This window comes from Arachis hypogaea, chromosome 19 (genome assembly GCF_003086295.3).
Source record: "Arachis hypogaea cultivar Tifrunner chromosome 19, arahy.Tifrunner.gnm2.J5K5, whole genome shotgun sequence".
Classification (NCBI taxonomy): domain Eukaryota; kingdom Viridiplantae; phylum Streptophyta; class Magnoliopsida; order Fabales; family Fabaceae; genus Arachis; species Arachis hypogaea.
In genome coordinates this window covers 157,415,743-157,436,362 of record NC_092054.1, presented here as the reverse complement: position 1 = coordinate 157,436,362, position 20,620 = coordinate 157,415,743, and the positions used below count along the sequence as shown (strand labels likewise).

Below are 20,620 nucleotides of genomic sequence, written 5' to 3'. Positions count from 1 at the left end.
ATCCTCAACCACTCAAATTATTAAAATTAACAACTCTAATTCCAACCTTAGTTAAATAATTCAAATAAAAAGTTTCTTCTAATTCTTAAAAAAAAATAAAAATAAAAGTTGTAGTCGTAGATGCAAGGGCAGACAACAGGACAGCAGGCAGACATGCGTAACCGTGTCTTTCAAAAATTAATATCCTAATAACCAAACAATATACATGTGTAACCGTATGTGTAACCGTATCTATGTTTTCCATGGACATGGACATGAAACAAAGTAGTGTAAAGTCCCTTTCTAAAAGAAATCAACAAAGGTTGGCTAAGCTAATAAAGAATGTGCATTTGAAGAGCATGATCATCAAAATAATAAAGGTTAGATAGAACTCCACTTGCTAGTTACACTATAATATGAGCTCCTTAATTGGTTTTCGTTATGAACAAAGAAACATGCATTCGTTTCTCTTATTCCAGTTTCTGCTGCTACTCTCCATCACATGGTTTTGTTCTTCTTCTACAACTACTTCACCAGATACCAATTTCCCACATGTCTGTAACTGCACAAGAAACAGCACCTTTGAGTTAAACAGCACCTACCATACCAACCTCAAAACTCTTTTTTCTTGGCTTTCTTCCAATGCCACTAACTCTGCCGGATCCCACATCACCAAGGTTTCTTCTGGTAACAGCAGTGTCTATGGCCTCTTCCAGTGCAATGCAGATATAACTTCAGAGAAATGCCAAAAGTGCATCGATCAGGCAGTGTATAATGTAACATCAGAGTGTGAAACATCAAAGGAAGCTGTGGTATTTGTCAGATTCTGCTTCCTACGTTACTCTTACAGAGATTTCTTAACCATAGCAGAAGAAAGCCCTAAAATCTTCTTGCTGAACCTCAAGGACTACGTTGGCCAACTTGCTACGTTCAACAATGAAGTGTCGGAGATGATGTATACTCTGAGGCATAAGGTTGCTGATATTCCCATGGGTTCTAGAAGGTTCGCGTACGGGGAACTCAACATCACAGCTAAACAAAGCCTTTATGGCATGGCAAAGTGCACCCCGGACTTGCCCCCTGAGGAATGCAGCTCGTGTCTTGTGAACGCCGCGGCCGACATTCCGACCGGTTGTTGCAAAGGAAAGATCGGAGGAAGGGTTCTTTTTCCCAGTTGTGGCGTTAGATTTGAGCTTTATCGATTTTATGAGCCATCATCTCATCTCAATATTTTGAGACTTGGAGGTATTAGCCCATAATCTGTATACAGAGACATAAAATCGTGTTTGATAGATGAGACATGAACAGAGACATTATGTCTAGAGATACTAAATTAGTGTATTTTCTGCATATGGTTGTGATAGTTAGTAACTTTCATATGTTGAAGGTACTGTTTTGTTCACTGCAGGAAATAGGAAAAACAGGTCACACCAGAGACAGATTATTATTTCCATCATCTCAACTGTTGTTTCTGTGCTGCTGCTATGTTTTGGCTGCTCTTTATGTTTCCTAAGTCGACGACGACAAAGGAAGCTTCTTAGGGGAATTCTTCTTAGAGAAAGCTGTAAATGTGTTCAATTCCTATATCACATCCTTTTCTTTTTTGAAGGCTTGAAACTTCATTTATTACTATGGTTTTTATATTGTTTGATGTAGTTGGGGATGAATCATTGGCTTCTTTTGAGTCTTTACAATTTCAGTTGAGTGAAATTCAAGCTGCTACCAACAACTTCTCCCAAGGAAACAAGATAGGAAGAGGTGGATTTGGGGAAGTTTACAAGGTGACATGGTAAAACTGAGAATTAAGATATTGTTTTGGAGTATTAGTTTCAACTAAACGAGTGCAGGTTTATCATGTTGTACAGGGTGTTCTTGAAAATGGGCAAGAAGTAGCAGCAAAGAGACTCTTGGGAAACTCTTGGCAAGGTGCAGAAGAATTTAAGAATGAGGTTCTTGTTATGGCCAAGCTTCAACATAAAAATCTGGTCAGATTACTGGGGTTTTGTTTGGAAGGACAAGAGAGGATACTTGTCTATGAATATGTCCCCAACAAGAGCCTTGACTACATTTTATTTGGTTAGAAATTAGAATTTGTGTTCTTAGCTTCTTTTATATAAGATGAATATCATTTTGATAATTGGCCATTGAAAAATCTAATTCTTTGTACAGATCCTCAGAGAAGCAGGCCATTAACTTGGTCTGAACGATACAACATTATTAGAGGAATTGCGCGAGGGATTTTATACCTTCATGAAGATTCTCGTTTAACGATCATCCATCGAGATCTTAAACCAAGTAATATTTTATTAGACGATAGTATGAATCCAAAAATATCAGATTTTGGTATGGCAAGAATAGTAATTACAGATCAAATTCAAGTGAATACTCATAGGGTTGTTGGCACATAGTAAGTTTATTATTCATTTTTGTTTTCATTTTAGTCTCATCTTATTTAATCATTATTAAGCCAAATAGTTAAATCATATATACAGTGGTTATATGTCTCCAGAATATGCAATGGAAGGAATGTTTTCAATAAGATCTGACGTGTATAGTTTTGGAATCATAGTACTTGAGATTATTAGTGGAAAATCGAAAAGTTCTTTTTGTGAATCACACTTCTCAGATGACATCCGACTTTCTGTGAGTAATAATTCACTTTTTCTGGTACCTTGTATCAAATTATATTCATACAATAATGGTTCAAATTAATTTATAGAAAATTGTTGCAGGCATGGGCAAAATGGAAGGAAGAAAAGCCATTGGAATTATTGGATACAACTTTAAAAGGAAATTATTCTGAAAATGAAGTGATGAGAAGTATACAGATTGCACTGTTATGTGTTCAAGATGATCCAAATGAGAGGCCTACAATGACAGAAATTGTGTCATACCTCAATAGTTCTTCAGGGGAAGTACCTTTGCCTCAAGAACCAATACTTTCAAAGAGTAAAAAGATGGATTATATGTCTTACTACCACAAAACGCATTCCATAAATGATTCTATCAACGATTTGTCAGTGAGCACATTTCTCCCTAGATAAGCTAAGGAATGCATTATTGGGTGACATGCACTTCCTTGACATATATATTAGAATGCTTTTATGCTAAATAATCTAGCGGGTCAAAAACAAGTGTGTTCGAGACACACATGCCTACACTTTTATTTGAATTTCTCTGAATTAAACGTATTGTTTGGACCTCCATTGAGTTTGATCCTGTATTTCTTTCAACTAATGTATCTTCTATTTCGGTAAGTTCTACCATGTGTTTCACGTTAAGAACAAAATAACTCGTTATAAAGATAAAGTGAATTTTATGGTGTTTTTGTTGTAGTGCTTAAATTGTTTAACTTATTTTTTAAAATAAAAAATAAATTATTTAAAATTTATTAAATATTATTTATTTATCTTTTTTAATAACTTAGATATAATGTAATAGATCCCATAGCATTCATCTAAAGATAATAATTAGATGTTAGACAACTATTGTGTTAAATAGTTCATTTAATACGAAAGCATATTTTAGGTGAGTAATAAATCAGTACATTTGGTAAGCTGAGAACGTGCACATTAAAAATGGAAGAGAGAGATTAATTTTAAGTTGGGGTAGGTATAATTGGGAGTTTGCGTCAATATTTGTTATTTGATGATAGAATGATTGCGCATTATTTCTTCGCATGCACAATGCGGATGGGGTGGTGAATATAAAATAGAAAAGTATAGTTAGATAATAAAAATATTAAATAATATGAATAATAGATATATTGGATATTTATTTTATTAGATGTATAAATAATTATTTTAATATTAAAATTTAGATGATTAATTTAGAAGTATAGTGTGTTTTTATTTAATTGGTAGTTATTCTTGTTATTCAATATAGTCATTGTTTACCTAACACTTTCTTATAAAATATAGAGTGAAAATAAAAAAAGATATTTATTTCAGTACGATAATAAATTTATACATATAGACATAATAAAAATATAAATAAATTAAAATACGATATGTGAATTATATTTTTTATGTCAATAATTAAATTTTTTTAAAATATATATTATACCAATACTTTTATTAAATTATATAACACTAAGCAATAAGTCAATATATAAAGAAACAGAGAACATCAGAGTGGGACACTTGTCTAATAGCAGATATCTCATTTGATATCTTAAAAGTAAGTTCAAACTAGTTTTAAGCCCTGTGCCAAGCACGGGGACATAGCATCAGTCACCTTGAATATTACAATAACGACTAAATGGCAGAAAGTAAATTGATAAAAATCTCTTTGTACACAACATTAAAAGTATGATTTGAGATTTTTCCATCAGAATCAACGATCAAAATCTTGAGACCAGACATTCTATTGATTCGAGAGAGTGCAACATAAACTTGACTATGTGTGAAAACGGACCTTAGAAGATACATACCAACAGTTGAGAGTGTCTGTCCTTGCGACTTATTTATGGTCATTGCAAAGTAAAGCACAATTGAAAACTGCTTTCGGGTAAACCCGATAGGTAAGGTTTTATTATTGGGGATTATGTTCATCATTGGAATGAAAACAACTTGACCAACATTTCGTCCTGCTAAGATGACGCACTCAATAACATGATCTCACCAAGTCGCCTAACTTGCATTCGTGTACCGTTGCACAATCCACTGGATTGGTCAATATTACGAAGAAGCATGACAGACACACCAATCTTAAGCACTAACTTGTGTTGTGGAATACCAGAATAAATCAATGCATTCAACGACTCTGTGTTCATTGTGTATAATTCAGATTCTAAGTGACTGTCTTTATTAAGCAGTGTGTCAGAACTCAAGTAAACCTTTTCATTGCCAGGAAGCAAAGACATGACATGATTGTTAACTTCGGTTACAACATCAAGTGTCGGTGCCAATATACTCTTGTCCTTAAAATAGTCCACGCTAGAAATATACAGTAAGATATCAGGATAAACGAACAACATCAAATCGTGAAGAGATGATGGCTCAAAATTAAATAGCAACTTCTCCGGTATCCTAATCACCGAGTCACCATCAGAACTGTCTTCTAATAACCCGTCACCTAACTTAAGGATCTAGTCAGCAAATTTAAAGGATAAATTTATAATACAAATAAAACTTATAAATATCAGGTTGAGCTCAAGAAAAAAATCGCTTAAAAACAAAATTGATAATGGCGAACACAAGAAAAAAGTTAATACTTATAATGTCTAACAAAATAAAGCATCAAAATAAAAAGTAAAAAATCACTAACAAATATTTTTATATTATTTAAGATATATTAAATTATAATATAGAATTAAATACTATGTAATTTAAATTAATAGATACAACTCTAAAAATATACATACAAATTTATAATTTGTTAGTTTGAATTTAGATCCATTTAAATAAATTGAAAAAAAATTAAGATCATATTTAAAGTTTAAAATTAAAAAAAATATTTTATTTAAATTTGTCAAAATTTAATAATCAAAATGAATAATGTAACAACATTTAAAATGCAAGATATAATAATATTTTATTTTAAATACTAAATTTTAATTTAAAAATTTAATACAATTTTAATTCTCTTTTTTTTGGGACTTGGTGCCAACAAAGTTGACCCAAAACGAAAAAATCAGAATATGCATGAAAACCCAATCCACCCAAGCTACCTTGAAACCCGCCTCACCGGTGATTCTGCATCTTAGGTTCTTAACTATACTCCCTTGCTGGGAGAGATGCAACAAACGGCAATCCAGCAGTCTCAACCGTCGAGTCTCTCTGTCTCGAGCATCGCCACCTTCGTCTAAACTGTGTCGCTGCCGACCAGCCATCCTCTTCTAGGAGCCACCTTATGAATGACTATGGTATGTTCTATGTCATTAGATTTATGTTTTCATTGAGACTTATGTTATTGTTAATGGATGGAATTGTTATATATATTGGAATGCTGAATTGTTGATAGAATTGTTATAAATTTATGTCTTCCTTCTTGAGCTGAGTTGTGATCAATGGTCTAAATACCAGACCGGTCGGTCGAACCGATAGATTAGGCAGTTCGGTTTATTAGTTCAAAAATTAGACACAAACCGTTTTTGGCCGGTCAAACCGAACCGAGACCCGGCCGCTTCACAACAAACGACGCCGTTTCCTTTGTTGAAAGGAAAAAAGGGATTGCACGCGTTTGGCTCCCCTTTCCAACTTCTTCCTCAGTCATCAGCAAATGTCCTAGCCTCCACCAAAGAAAGCAAACCCTAGCCTCCACCAATCTTGTTGCCGTCTGTCGGAGTAAGAGACTGCTGCTGCCGCCTCCGTCGCACTCAAGAACTTCCGCCTTCGTGCTATCGGCGTTCGTTACTTAGCTCTCACCATCCCCTGTTCGCTCTCATCAGTCACCTGTTCGCTCTCCATCCCCTGTTCGCTCTCATCAGTCGCCTGTTCGCCGTCGTCCGTTGCGCTCAACCGCTCTCCGTCGCCCGTCAAAGGTCAATGCTCACTGCTAGTACTTGTTCTTCGTGTTTTTTTTTTATTGTCTGTTCAGAAACCAAACCCTCTTCATGCTTGTTCCTCGATGGTTAGTGATCATCATTTTTTAATACTCACTGTTGGTGTTTTGTTTTTCATTGATTGATGATTATTGATTAAGTGATGTGCTGCTGTTTTGTTTTTTTACTTTGTGCTTGAGTTAATTGGATGCTCTGTCAGTGCTTAGTCTTATTCTTGGCTGATTGGCTTTGCTCACTACTCTGGCTTGTTCTAGCCTATTCTTGATTAATTAACTCTGTTACTGGCTTATTGATTGATACTAAATTGGTACTGATAAACTGTTACTGGCTTGTTCTTGGCTTTTTTGTCTGTTGTTAAATTTTGTTAAAGTTTCTTGATTTTGTGCTCATTACCTCGTTCAGTGCTTTTTCTTTTTTTTTTTTGTTAATCATTGTGGTGAGCTTGTTAATCATTGGCTTATTGATTGATGATAAATTGGTACTGATAAACTGTTACCAGCTTGTTTTTGGCTTTTTTTTTATCTGTTGTTAAATTTTGTTAAAGTTTCTTGATTTTGTGCTCATTACCTCATTCGGGGCTTTTTTCTTTGTTGTTAATCATTGTGCTGAGTTTTTTAAAATTGGGTTAAAAAGTTTGTTAATCTTTGTTAAAGCATGTTAATTTTTGTGTTAACCTTGTGAAAACTATGTTAAAAACTTGATTGGCTTTGCTAACTACTCTGGCTTGTTCTATAGCCCGTTCTTGATTAATGAACTCTTTTACTGGCTTATTGATTGATGCTAAATTGGTATTGATAAACTGTCATTGGCTTGTTGTTGCTTTTTTTCTGATGTTAAATTTTATTAAAGTTTCTTGATTTTGTGCTCATTACCTCACTAAGTGTATTTTTTGTTGTTAATCATTGTGCTGATCTTGTTAAAATTGGGTTAAAAATTAAAATTGATAATCTTTTGGAATTTGTTGTTAATCATTGTGCTGATCTTGATTTACTTGTGATGTATTTACTGTCATTTAGAGAGTGCTTATTCTTTGTTTTTTTTGTTTTTTTTTCTTTCCTTTTATTTTTAGACACCAAAGAATATATTACAAATTACAATTTAGATTGATTTAAGTTCTCATACTGTGGAGATTGTAGTTAGATTTTTGGTAAGTTATCCTTGTTAAAGTTTCTGACATAATCCTTGAAGATAGGTGTTTCTTGCCATTCATGGTTCTTGAAAAAAAAAAAAACAAATAAATAATGGAAAAAAAGAATGTGTTGTATTGTTGTTTTGGACTATTACAGTGAGCTTGTTCTATTTTGATCATACTTGCTTGGTCCAAGTAAAAAAATAAATAAATATGAAAGGGCATGTGGTGTCTTGTTTTTTGTTTAAATCACACATATTTACTAATAACTTGGAGAGGGAGAATTTGATAATGAGAATCAATGGGGACTTCAGTCAGAGGGGGAGGGAGAAGGAGAGAGGAACGGCAGCTCCATGATGCATTCATGTAGAAGTTTTGATGACATACCAACCTCGAAAGACAGCAACCACATGTTCAAAATCAGAGATAATCTTTTATGTATACTCAATATATGTTGTGACTGTCTGAATGATAATGAAGTAATTGTGTATGATAATGGTGATGCTTGGACAAATGAAAAAATTGTGATGCATAAAAAATAGGTAATAAGAAAGGAGGGATCGAATGAATTGGGTTCTTTCGCTCAAAAAGATTTTGCCCTTCTGATGAATGAATCATTTCTTTTTATAGGTAAAATTTACATCAATGCTACATGTGACAGCGTAAATTTTCAGAACAGATCGGCCAAATTTCAAACACACTTGTCTGATGCTTTGAATTTACATTTATTATTTTTTTGAACTAACAGGTACCGTACTTTAAAGAAAATTATATGGTACAGATCTAAATCTGTACAGATTTAAAGATTTGCTTACTTAAACCACACTTTCTAAAGCCACACTTTTCACAAAGAAAAGCGTCACCTAATGGAAAAAAGTAAATTAGAAGATTTAAGAGAAGAAATAATTAAGTTATCAAAATTAATAGATCAAAAATTAATGATTTTAACTAATGTTAACTGTAATGACACCGAATTCTTAAAATCAATACAAAATTATTTTTCTCAAAATCTTTATTTTACTATAAGCTTTATTGAAGGACTTCAAAAACCTGAAAAAACTTATTTTTCACACGGAATTTCTAAGAAATGTTATCATGGAAATGATTCCCCACATCTTTAACATACTTTTAACCCACAATTAAATTCTATAGTAAATATGCTTGAAGAAATACTAGTATCCATAAAATTTCAAAGAAATAAGGAAAAAGAAAATCCAAAAGAAGAAAAATTTCAAAATATAATCAACATAACAGATTTAAAAGTAAAACCACCACTAAAATTATGAATATTGAAGAAAAATTAGAAGAAGTTACAATGCTTTTTAAACAATTAAAAATAGCTCAAGAAAATAATATTATGGAACAGGGATTTCAGATAGAAGAAGAAATAGTAAATTCTGAAAATATAGAAAATGAAGAACACATCCTAGATTATTCAAGTGACGAAGAACCAGCAATTCCAATACAAGTAAAAAATGAAGCTGGAACATCTAGGGATAATCAATCTCAATTTAAATGGGAAACAGGTTTTGATAATTATGCTTTTAAAAAAGTGATTATTGCCCAAATAAAAAAGAAAATTGTAAGTGTTGGTATTGCCAAGAAGAAGGACACTATGCAAATGAATGTCCGAAAAAGAAGGATAAAAAGGATCTTACTAAACAAATAGAAATTGCTAAGTCTTGTTTCATGGAACCTTTAGAAGAATCTGATGATAACTTAGACTATATTTTTGAATATGTCTCGAAAACAGACTCAAAGACTGAGTAATAATGCTACATTTATTACTATAAAAATAACAGAAAAATTTATAAATGCTTTCATAGATTCTGGAGCAACACAATGCTTTGCTAGTTCAAATATAAAACTTGATTGGAAAAAATTAAAGAAACCATTAAGAGTTAGAATAGCTGACAAATCAATACATAAAATTGACCAAAAAGCAGAGATGGTTGAAATTTTTATTCAAAATTATAGGTTCATTGTTCCATCTATATACATGTTAGATTCTGGAATGGATTTTATCATAGGAAATAACTTTTTAAAGCTATATCATCCATTCATTCAAGAACTAACATATATAGTTTTAAAAGCTCCACACGATTCTTCAATAAATCAAAAATCAAAACGTATAAAAATACCGACTACTACTATAGATAAGATCTTAAAATTTAAAATATTTTCTATATTAGAGACATGTTATTTAAATTTATACTTTCAAATAAATATCCCAAAAAATAATCTTGAAATAAAGATAGAAGAACTTTTGGATAAAATTTGTGCTGAAAATCCTTTAGATATTAAAAATACAAATAACGAATTAGTAAGCATTAAATTAAAAGATCCGACAAAAGAGATAAATGTTCCAAATAAAATCCCTTATTCCGCAAGAGATAGAGAAGAGTTTTCATTAGAATGTAGAGATCTTTTGGAAAAAGAAATTATAAGATTAAGTAAAAGTCCTCATGCGGCTCCAGCCTTTTATGTCGAAAACAATAATGAAATTAAAAGGGGAAAACGAAGAATGGTTATTAACTATAAGAAGATGAATGAAGCAACTATTGGTGATGCTCATAAACTTCCAAGAAAAGATTCTATTTTAGAAAAAATCAAAGGAGCAACTTGGTTTTCATCTCTTGATGCAAAATCAGGATATTGGCAACTTCGTTTAGACGAAGAAACAAAGAAATTAACTGCTTTTACTTGTCCAACAAAAGAATCAACAAGTGTGTTGCTCTATGAATGGAATGTATTGCCATTCGGATTAAAACAAGCTCCAGGTATTTATCAAAGATTTATGGAAGAAAATCTAAAAGAGTTAAATGAATTTGTTTTAGTGTACATTGATGATATACTAATTTTTACAAAACAGGATAGAGAAGATCATCTTCAAAAATTATTAATAGTTTTAGAAAGATGTAAAGAAAAAGGATTAGTTCTTAGCAAAAAGAAAGCAAGAATAGCAAAACAAGAAATAGAGTTTCTTGGATTAATTCTATCCACTCAAGGAAAGCTAAAACTTCAGCCAAATGTCCTAGAAAAGGTAAATTTATTTCCTAATAAAATAGAAGATAGAAAATAATTACAAAGATTTTTAGGGTGTATAAATTATATTTCTGATCAAGGATTCTTAAAGAATATAACAGAATACACTAAAAGCTTATTTCCAAAAATAAGTACTAAAAAAGAATGGAAATGGGATGAAAAAGATAGTATGCAAATTCAAAAGATTAAAGAATTATGTGAAAAACTTCCAGAACTTTATATTCCAGAAGAAAATGACTACTTAATAGTAGAAACAGATGCTTCAGACATAACCTGGTCAGGATGTCTAAAAGCTAAGAAAGCTATAAAAAGTTTGGAGCAAGGAAAAGAATCACTAGATTCTAAAAATTCCCCAAAGGAATTACTTTGCAGGTATATTTCAGGAACTTTTACTCCAACAGAACAGAGATATACCACTCATGAAAAGGAAACTCTAGCAGCAATTAAATCTCTTAAGAAATGGAAAATTGATTTACTACCCAGAGAATTTACATTAAGGACAGATTCAAGCTACCTAACAGGTTTCATACGATATAATTTAAAAGTTGATTATAATCATGGACGATTGGTAAGATGGCAATTATTTTTGTTACAATATCCAATAAAAATTGAATATATTAAGGGTGACAAAAATATTATTGCAGATACATTAACAAGAGAATGGAGTTCGTCTACAACGCATTAGATTAAGAAATTCAGAAATACGAACAAGAACTCGAAAAATGCAAGCATTGTCAGCAAATAAGGACACAGATCCAATCCCTCAAGAAGGCCATCGAAGCAATGAAATCAACACAACAACCAAAATCATCAGAGCTCAGCCAGCTAAGCGTGGTGGACAAATCAGGTGAAGAAAAAATTCCAGAAAATAAAACAATTGCTGAAATGATCAAAAAATCCACCCAAGATAAAAAATATTATGTAATTTATAATGGCCCCATGAAAGGAGTATATGATGCCTGGGAAAAAGCAGCACCATTTACACATCAATCAAGGATAATTTATAAAGGAGAGTTTTTAACACTGGAAGAAGCAAAGGAATCTTTTAGGGAATATGAAGCTCTTCATCCAGAGCAAACCCTAAAAAGAGCAGATAAAGCTCCAATTCAAACCCAAAGAACAGGAATAATAAGAAACATTCCTACAAGGGCTGAAATCAAAGAAAAGAAAAGGGTCTGTAGATCAAATCTCAGAGAAACCCTTAATATAGTCTTGAACTGGACTGAAGAAAAAAGAACAATTTTGGGATATTATCCTATTGCCAAAGAACAGCTAACAAAGCTGGTTATATTTCCAGATGCATCCCCATCGGACACCTATCAGTTTTTTCAGTATGGATTAATTGATACAATTTTAATTTTTAATGATCTAAAAATTATTAGTGAGTTTCCTGCAGGATTCGTTGATGCAGTGAAGAGATTTAAAAATATGATTGACAACGTAAATCCAAGGGATATATCCCTAAAATTTACGAACAGTCAACCTATTTTTAATGAAGAAGAAGAATGCTTGGTTCCAGCACACCAAGTAATATTCATGTCCGTCTTCCCAGGAAATTTTCAACCAATTGATCAAGTTCAAGATTTAACAATCTACAGTCATGAAGGAAGGCTAGCCAGCACACTAGCAAGGGTCTTCGAAAGAACTCAAAAGATAACAAGGGAATCTCACACAAGAATTAATTATAAAAGCAGAAATACTTTACTTGTGTCTAGTAAAAGGAATGAAATTGAAGAAAGAGAAATGAGACTCTTAGTAGAATTTGAATCAGCATTCTACAACTTATCTGGACTCTTAGAAAAGCTCCCTGAAGGGATAAAGAGGAATCTCTGCTATTTGATAAAAGACAGAGAAGACCACAAGTGCCAGCTATGCGTCTCAGAGTTATCTGAAGAAAGCAATAATAAAACGGAATCAACCCACATGATAAAGGAAGAAGACAACGCATCTGAAGGTCACATAATGAAAGAGGAAGACAGCACATCTGAAGCATCTCTCAACATTATTGCATAGTGACGTAAGCGCTTAGGTCATAGAGCACCAACAATGTAGCTGGTGCAAGATAATAAACAATGACGTAAGCAATGACGTCATAAGAAGGGTAAGGATGGGAATTGTCCATCAGACCCAGCCATTATAAATAGGTTGCTTAGACAATTATAGAAGGCATCAGAAAATAGAAAGCAGGAGGCTAAGAGTACTCATATGCTAGGAGAGCAAGGAGGAAGCAGCCGAGGCGATTCTATAGTCTGAAGAAGAATTCCCTTAAGGGAAAAATAGTTTTAAACTCCCCTCTGGAGTTAGTATCTACAATCTCCCCTCTGGAGATAAAAACCCCTTATGTAAAATATACTAAATAAAGGAAGTTTTTCTCCAGAAAGGTACATCTTCATTCTAGTCTTTCAATTATGAATTATTTAGAAAGTTTAGAATTAACAGAAGAATCTGATTATTATAGATTAACTGCTTTATTAGATAATGAAAAGCAGGCTGTTCTAAAAACAGAATTAAACCTCAAATCAAATGAAAATTTCAATAAACAAAATATTTTAAAAGAAGCTTTTAATAGAAAAAATATAATATACTATGGAAAAATTCAACTTGAAGCTCCTATAAAAATAAAATCTGCCAATGGAGAACTTAAAATAGCTTTGATAAATAATGAAGAATTGAGTAAACAGATTGAGAAAATTAAGGATCAACAAAAAAGATCTAAAATTGGATGGATTCATATTAGTACTATACAAGTCTTAATCAAATCTACATATATGAAAGGAATTAATTCACCAATAAGTTTAGCAATCTGTGACAAAAGAATTACTGATGACCCAATAGATCAAATAATCGGAATTGTTCACGGAAATTTGGCAAACATAAATGTTAAATTTAATGCCCATCTAGGATATGCTATACCTTTATCAACTGAAAATCTTGGGAGATCTATAAGTTTGGCTTATAAATTTCATAGAAAGAATCTAATGGAACAAGATGATGAACCATTTTCAATTACATATGCAATAAATTATGCTTTAACAAATAGCCATCATAGTATAATATTTAAAAACAGAGAAAGAATTTATGTCGATGAATTATTTCAGAAAATTGTAAAAACAGAAATACCAAAATATAAAGCTATTGAAAACTCAGTTCTATTATTAAAAGAACCATCAGAAAAATTGGTTTCATCAAATTTTCAAATAAGAGAATCTAAAATTAATAGCCCTTTAAGTTTATCTAAGTTAAAGATTAAAGAAGAAAATTCTGAAATAAAAGAATTAACAAAAAAGGTCGAAAAATTAAATGAAATCCTAAATACTAAATTATGACAATAAATAAAGAAGAAATATATGTAACTTATCAAGATAAGAAACAAGAGCTCTTTGAAAGAGAAAATCGTTTGAATTATTTGCAATTTTCTCAAATAAATCAAAGAGCATTTGAAGCTCTAAAAACAATCTATGAGAAGTTAAAAAGAGAAGTTGAAGAGTTAGAAAAATTAATAGAATCTCTAGAAAATAGTGATGAAGCGATGATAGAATTTGCAGAAATTCTAAAATAAATAATGAAGCATGCAAAGATTGAAAGACCAGAAAATAAAATAAAAAGAAAAAGAGCGAAAAATTTAAAAAGTAAAATAAAGGAGTATAAAAGAGAATTAAATAATCTTCAGATCGAAATTGATGACCTCATAATAAAAAGGATAGAAATAAGAATAAATATAAACAAGTTGGAGTTAAACTTAAAAAATTTATAAATGCCTGGAAAACCATATTATGACTTAAAAGAATTAAAGCTGTTGAAAGAAAAAATGGAGAATGAAGTTGAAAAATTAAAAAGATATTTAGAAACAACAGAAAGTGTAGAAATAAAAGAAGTTGTTGAAGATTTGAGAAAATATATTCAAGAAAAAGACAAACAGATAAAAAATTTTATAAACAATAATCCATGCAAAAAAGACTATTATAAACTAAAACAAGATTGAAAAACTATAAAAATCAGAATTATAAAAGTAACATTTTCAAATTATAAACTTATTCGAAGTAAAATATGAAGAGTAAAAATTGGTATCAGAGCCAAGTTAACGATTAAGGGTAACACTTTTTCTTTAAGCAACACTTTTAGTGACACGCTTTTCAGCCACAAAAAGACAAAAATCTGTACACCCACATCTGTACACTATAAGGCCCCGTACTTTAATTAAGTGTTAAAACTTTCATTCATGTCCAGCACGTGGAAAGACTTTCATCCCAACCATAGCTGTAATTAATATCAGCAGTGAAACATGACTTTGAGTATACTCACCATGGAACTGTTCACATAACAGATGATTGTGTGAAAGGGAACTTTGAATAAGTATATATATGTTGGACCGCATGACATCTGTACGCATGATGCATGAGTGTTGGGTTGAGTGGAGTGTAAACACGTGTTGAAAGGAGGTTAAGTTGAACCGAATTTTAACATATTAACTGAGGATAACTGAGGATATAATAAATAACGTTATTATCACATCAATGAGACTTCTATTTTAGTGTTTTGTCTGTTATACTTTCCTATTTTAATTAGGACCGTGGTTGTGTAGCAAAAACTGCTAGAAGTGCATAGCGATCTTTAGAAAATATAGTATTTTATCTCCATTATTTTTCATGTGAAAGTAGCGCTGAATATAAGTGCATGGACAACATGATAATCCGCGTATTGTTTAGTACAGGATTAACGGGTGTGAATTCATTAATTAAGTACACAACTACAAGTGCATTGGTCTCAAACCATCATTACCATACACTAACAAAACCATAATCAGCACTAAGCATTTTGGTCACTATTCAATTCTAAATCAATATAAAGAATGATGATTCATCTTCCAACCTATTCATGATGAGTCCCTTCTACTTGTTCCTTCTGCTTCCATCTTTCTTCTTCTTCTTCCTCCCCATTCACTGCTTTAACATCATCCAAGGAGCCACCGATAAAAATACTAAAGCTTATTATAACTGCACAATCAATGGCACTTTTGCATCCAATAGCACATACCGTTCCAACACCATAACACTCCTTAACTGGCTCTCCTCCAATGCCACCACTTCCAGAACCTACAACACTACAGTAATTGGTAAAACAACTTCAGACACAGTCTATGGACTCTACATTTGTACAAGAGACAGCACACCAGGAATGTGCCAAGACTGTGTGGCACAAGCATCAAAACTTATCTCATCTCTTTGTAGCAAAGCAAAAGAAGCCATGGTTTGGTACCGTGTATGCTTTATGCGTTACTCTAATCGTAATTTCTTCTCCAATGTGGAGGAAAGTCCAAGTATCACCTTTGTGAGTGACATTGACTATGTGGGTCAAGTTGGGCGCTACAACACTATTCTCTGGAATATGCTGAATGATATGAGAACTATGGCCGCTGCTGATTCAAATAAAACGGCTGCAATGACTCAGAAAATCACAGATCATCAAAACATATATGGTTCCGCTTGGTGTCTCCCTTATCTTTCCACCGAGAACTGTAGCTGGTGTCTCAGTGATGCCATTGCATATATTCCAGCAGGTTGCTGCAGGGGAAAATCTGGAGGAACTGTGATGTATCCCAGTTGTGGTATTAGATATGAATTATATCCATTCCTTAAGGAACACTATATAGTTCCTCCGCCGCTGCGGCCGCCACCACCACCGCAAAGAGATTCTCGTCCTTTGGCTCCACCAGGTTTGTTAAGCGGTGAAAATTCAGATGCGGTTAACTTCACGTGAAGTTGATAGCTGAGAGTTAACGATTTAACGGCTCTCAGCTATCAATTTCACGTGAAGTTAACTGGACATGAGTTTTTATCTTTGTAAATATGCCTTTATTATTTTTCTTTTCATTTTTTTGATGCTATCCTTACTCAACAAGTGGTTTTTATAGTCTATAAAAACCACTTGTAATGTCATATGTAAAATATTTTAGGTGAAAACTCAGGTGAAGTCGACTGCACCTGAGTTTCTACCAATATTTTACATAAAATTTATACTAATTGGTGAATTGACTGAATTGTGAATTCACGTAATCCTAATAGTCTTTGATATTTCTTGGAAAATTAAGGAGGGAGGGAAAAGAATCTAAGATATTGACATCTGCTTACCTCAAAATTATATATGCTTTATTATCTTTCTCTTTATGATTCAAGAACATAATAGTTTATAATTAGAGTTAAGTCATATTTCTTGGAGGGAAGTTAACTAAAAATCGTGCAGGTAAACGAAAGCAGAAGAACTTACCATTAAGTAAAGTCGCTGTTCCAATTGCCATTGTCGTTGCACTTGTGCTTTTAACTTTGGGTGGTTGCTGCTTTCTACGTAGAAAAGGAAGAAAGAATCAAGATGATATTCTCAAAGAAAACTGTAATGTGGAGAAATATAGATAGATTTCCTTTCTTATTTTCGCAACCTTAGAAAATCATTTAACAGAATTCAAACACTTTTGGTGTAGTTGGGAATGATATAAGCACTTTGGAGTCCTTGCGATTTGAACTAGCCAGGATTGAAGCTGCAACAAATAGATTTGCCACAGAGAACAGGGTAGGCAAAGGTGGATTTGGAGAAGTCTATAAGGTAGACATATCAATTATCAAGTTGTTGATATAATAACATAACAGAACAGAATATACAACTGGTATTTATTTACAAATAATTTCAGGGTATTCTTTTAAATGGACAAGAAATTGCTGTGAAGAGGCTTACTAGAAGCTCTGGACAAGGTGCAATAGAGTTTAAAAATGAGATTCTTGTTATAGCTAAGCTTCAACACAGAAATCTAGTGAGGTTACTGGGATTTTGCTTGGAAGGTGAAGAAAAGATACTCATCTATGAGTATGTGCCAAACAAAAGCCTTGACTACTTTCTTTGCGGTATGTTGCTTCTAAGGTGGAAACTCAGCTAAAATCTGACTTCACGTGAAGTTGATACATGAGAGCAATGAAAATTTAGTCAAATTAGTTAAATTATATAACAGCTCTCAGGTATAAACTTCACGTAAAGTTGACTTCACCTGAGTTTTTACCTGCTTCTAAACATTACTAATAAAAAATGAGTAATGTGTATTTGATTGTACAATGTAGTATTCAAAAGTCTTATTTATAGATCCTCAAAAGCGAAGACAATTATCTTGGATTCAACGTAAACAGATCATCATGGGAATTGCTAGAGGAATTCTATACTTGCATGAAGATTCTCGCCTCAAAATAATACACCGTGATCTAAAACCTAGTAATGTTTTGTTAGATAGTAATATGAATCCAAAAATATCAGATTTTGGCATGGCTAGAATTGTTACTGTGGATCAAAACGAAGAAAACACACATAGAATAGTCGGAACATAGTAAGTTTCTTCTTGGATCTTGTTTTCTCTATCAATTTTTGTCATTGCAATTGCTTGTTTAACTGTTCCATGTTTTATATATAGTGGTTATATGTCTCCAGAATACGCAATGTTTGGACAATTCTCCGTAAAATCGGATGTGTTTAGTTTTGGAGTCATGGTACTCGAGATTATTAACGGGAAGCGAAAAGGAACCTCCTCTTCTGAATCAGAGTGTATTGATGACATCCGGAGACATGTGAGTACAATGTTTCTAAATTTCTTTTTCTTGGAGTAGAAAACACTGACTCTAACCAATTCAAATGGAGGTTGCAGGCTTGGGAAAAATGGACAGAGAAAACGCCAATGGAACTATTAGATCCTAACATGGAAGGCCCTTATTCAAAGGAAGAAGTCATAAAATGCATTCACATTGGTTTGTTGTGTTCAAGAAGAACCAAATGAGAGACCTACGATGGCAACAATTGTTTTTTACCTAAATAGCTCTTCACTCAACTTGCCATCCCCTCGTGAACCAGCATATTATTTCAAGAACAATAGAACAGAGGAAAGCATGACAACCAGCAAGGAGTTGGTTAATGACAGCGATTCCATCAATGAAATCACCATAAGTAAATTCTTTCCTCGTTAATATATGGGTGGGGAATTACTTATCATAATAATCAAGGAACATATATAGAGTTTAACCTGTCCTTGATTACATGTGAGTGTAATGACATGAGGATTTTGCAGTTTGTACAATGTTTAGTTAGGCAATTTCTAATGCTGGCAAGTTTGAAGGATATAACAATTCCATCTTTGAGACATTTCATCGAACACCAACTAGTAGAACTGGAAAATTTTCGAGTTTATTTTTAATTTCTTTAATTCTAGTACAATAGTAGAGATCTTTAATACGTTTGTTTTCTGAAATTAGAACCGGAGAGTGGATGACTAGAACTATTGAATATATTAAGATGAAGAACATGATAACTGTTCATACCCTGACCCAATAGTAAAGGCCCAGGTCCAGACAAAAGACCCAATCCTAAAGGATGAGCCTCGCATTTCACCTATGAAGTCGGTTACAACCACGACTTACTCTAAAGAAGTCGGTGACGAGAGTTAGCTGGCAGATAACACTCGTTTGAATGGGAAATTGCCCCTAAAATCTCTCTAACCACTTCCACACGCCATATCTTAACCTCCCTAAGATAAAGGGACGGTTAGCACCCTAGAAAAGTGGCACTACTCCAACGGTGGTTATTGGTTCACCACTATAAATACACTGACACCCCTCAGGTATCTCTAAGTTCCAATACTCTCTAAACCTGCTCACACCATTGCTAATTTAGGCATCGGAGTGTCTTTGCAGGTACCACCCCCCATTCCTTCACACTCACAAGTCGGACAGAGGGCACCGAGTTGCTGATCCACCCGTGAGCCATCTCCTTCATACGTTTGGGCCGACCAACGTCCTCCGGCCCATTAATCTCCGGTTACCCACCGTAACATTGGCGCCCACCGTGGGGCCCGAGAGATCAACCAGTGATGGCGGATAGATCCCCTGAAGAGGGTCATGTGGAGACAGATTCTGAACAAGAGAATCTGAACACTGGAAACAACGAGGCAGACCAGACCCTTCACCAGGAATCCAATGATCAACACAGGGAAGGCACCTCCGGAATCAAAAACCCGAAGGTAAATTCTTCGGAGGGGCGCGAATTAGAGAAAGAAGGACCATCCCACGCAATTGAGCTCATGGGATTAGTCCACAGTCGCCTCGAGCAGCTAGAACAGGAACGGGAGCGACAAAAGGAAACCGAAAAGAACCTAAAAGAGGAGATGGAGCGACGAAAAGAGTTAGAAAGAAAACTCTTAAAGTTAGAATCCTCCCTCAAAGGTCAGAACTCCCACGACGGTAGAGAAGATTCGCCCTTAGGGGGGAAGATCCGTTTAGTGAGGACATAATGAGGGCAAAAGTTCCGAGAAACTTTAGAAGCCCCGATATGGACCTCTACGATGGAACCACTGATCCAAAGCATCATCTGAGCAACTTTAAAAGTCGGATGTATCTGGCCGATGCTTCTGATGCTACGCGATGCAAAGCTTTTCCGACAACCTTGTCAAAAGCGGCGATGAAGTGGTTCGACAGCCTCCCCCCGAGGTCGGTTACCAGTTTTGAAGACCTCTCAAGGAAATTTTTGATGAGGTTCTCTATCCAGAAAGACAAAGTAAAACATGCACCAAGCCTCCTGGGAGTAAAACAGGAGGCCGGAGAATCCTTAAGAGCCTATATGGAAAAGTTCAACAAAGCATGTTTAGAGATTCAAGACTTGCCCACAGAAGCAGTCATAATGGGGCTAGTCAATGGGATTAGAGAAGGTCCCTTCTCACAGTCCATATCCAAAAGACACCCCACCTCCTTAAGTGATGTACAGCAGAGAGCTGAAAAGTACATCAACATGGAGGAAAATGCTAAGCTGAGAGACCTGAGTTGGCGACCTGGGCACCCTCCCTCAACAAAAGAAAGGGAGAGGGAACCCAAGAAGAAGGAAGAACTCGGTCTCGATAGACCAAGAAAATATCACTCCTATACTCCTCTAAAAGCTTCTATAGT

The 20,620-nt window shown here is 33.8% G+C and overlaps 2 protein-coding genes and 1 pseudogene across 2 annotated transcripts; 2 read left to right on the top strand and 1 right to left on the bottom strand.

Annotated features, from left to right (window-relative positions):
• Window positions 1-249: 249 nt before the first annotated feature.
• Window positions 250-3,185, top strand: LOC112775278 (cysteine-rich receptor-like protein kinase 25). Its single transcript, XM_025818819.3, has 8 exons — window positions 250-359; window positions 459-1,224; window positions 1,388-1,543; window positions 1,636-1,760; window positions 1,845-2,055; window positions 2,149-2,386; window positions 2,472-2,622; window positions 2,712-3,185. Exons 1-8 carry the CDS (start codon window positions 255-257, stop codon window positions 3,021-3,023), a joined length of 2,064 nt encoding a protein of 687 aa, XP_025674604.2. The 5' UTR covers window positions 250-254; the 3' UTR covers window positions 3,024-3,185.
• A 1,385-nt stretch (window positions 3,186-4,570) lies between these two features.
• Window positions 4,571-5,812, bottom strand: LOC140182443 (uncharacterized). Its single transcript, XM_072228651.1, has 2 exons — window positions 5,651-5,812; window positions 4,571-5,068 (listed from the first exon to the last, which is right to left on the bottom strand). The coding sequence occupies exons 1-2, from the start codon at window positions 5,810-5,812 to the stop codon at window positions 4,571-4,573; spliced, it is 660 nt and encodes a 219-aa protein (XP_072084752.1).
• A 9,641-nt stretch (window positions 5,813-15,453) lies between these two features.
• On the top strand, window positions 15,454-18,872 carry LOC112775283 (cysteine-rich receptor-like protein kinase 25; annotated as a pseudogene).
• Window positions 18,873-20,620: the final 1,748 nt, after the last annotated feature.

What these genes read in the sequence shown, in the direction of transcription:
- LOC112775278 (XM_025818819.3), top strand. Translation starts at nt 255, where the DNA reads ATGAAACAAAGTAGTGTAAAGTCCCTTTCTAAAAGAAATCAACAAAGG. An exon ending in AATTCTTCTTAGAGAAAGCT is followed by an intron (nt 1,544 to 1,635) that starts GTAAATGTGTTC and finishes TGTTTGATGTAG; the next exon opens with TTGGGGATGAATCATTGGCT. An exon ending in CATAGGGTTGTTGGCACATA is followed by an intron (nt 2,387 to 2,471) that starts GTAAGTTTATTA and finishes TCATATATACAG; the next exon opens with TGGTTATATGTCTCCAGAAT.
- LOC140182443 (XM_072228651.1), bottom strand. Translation starts at nt 5,812, where the DNA reads ATGGCTGGTCGGCAGCGACACAGTTTAGACGAAGGTGGCGATGCTCGA. An exon ending in CCGGTGAGGCGGGTTTCAAG is followed by an intron (nt 5,069 to 5,650) that starts GTAGCTTGGGTG and finishes TTTGCTGACTAG; the next exon opens with ATCCTTAAGTTAGGTGACGG.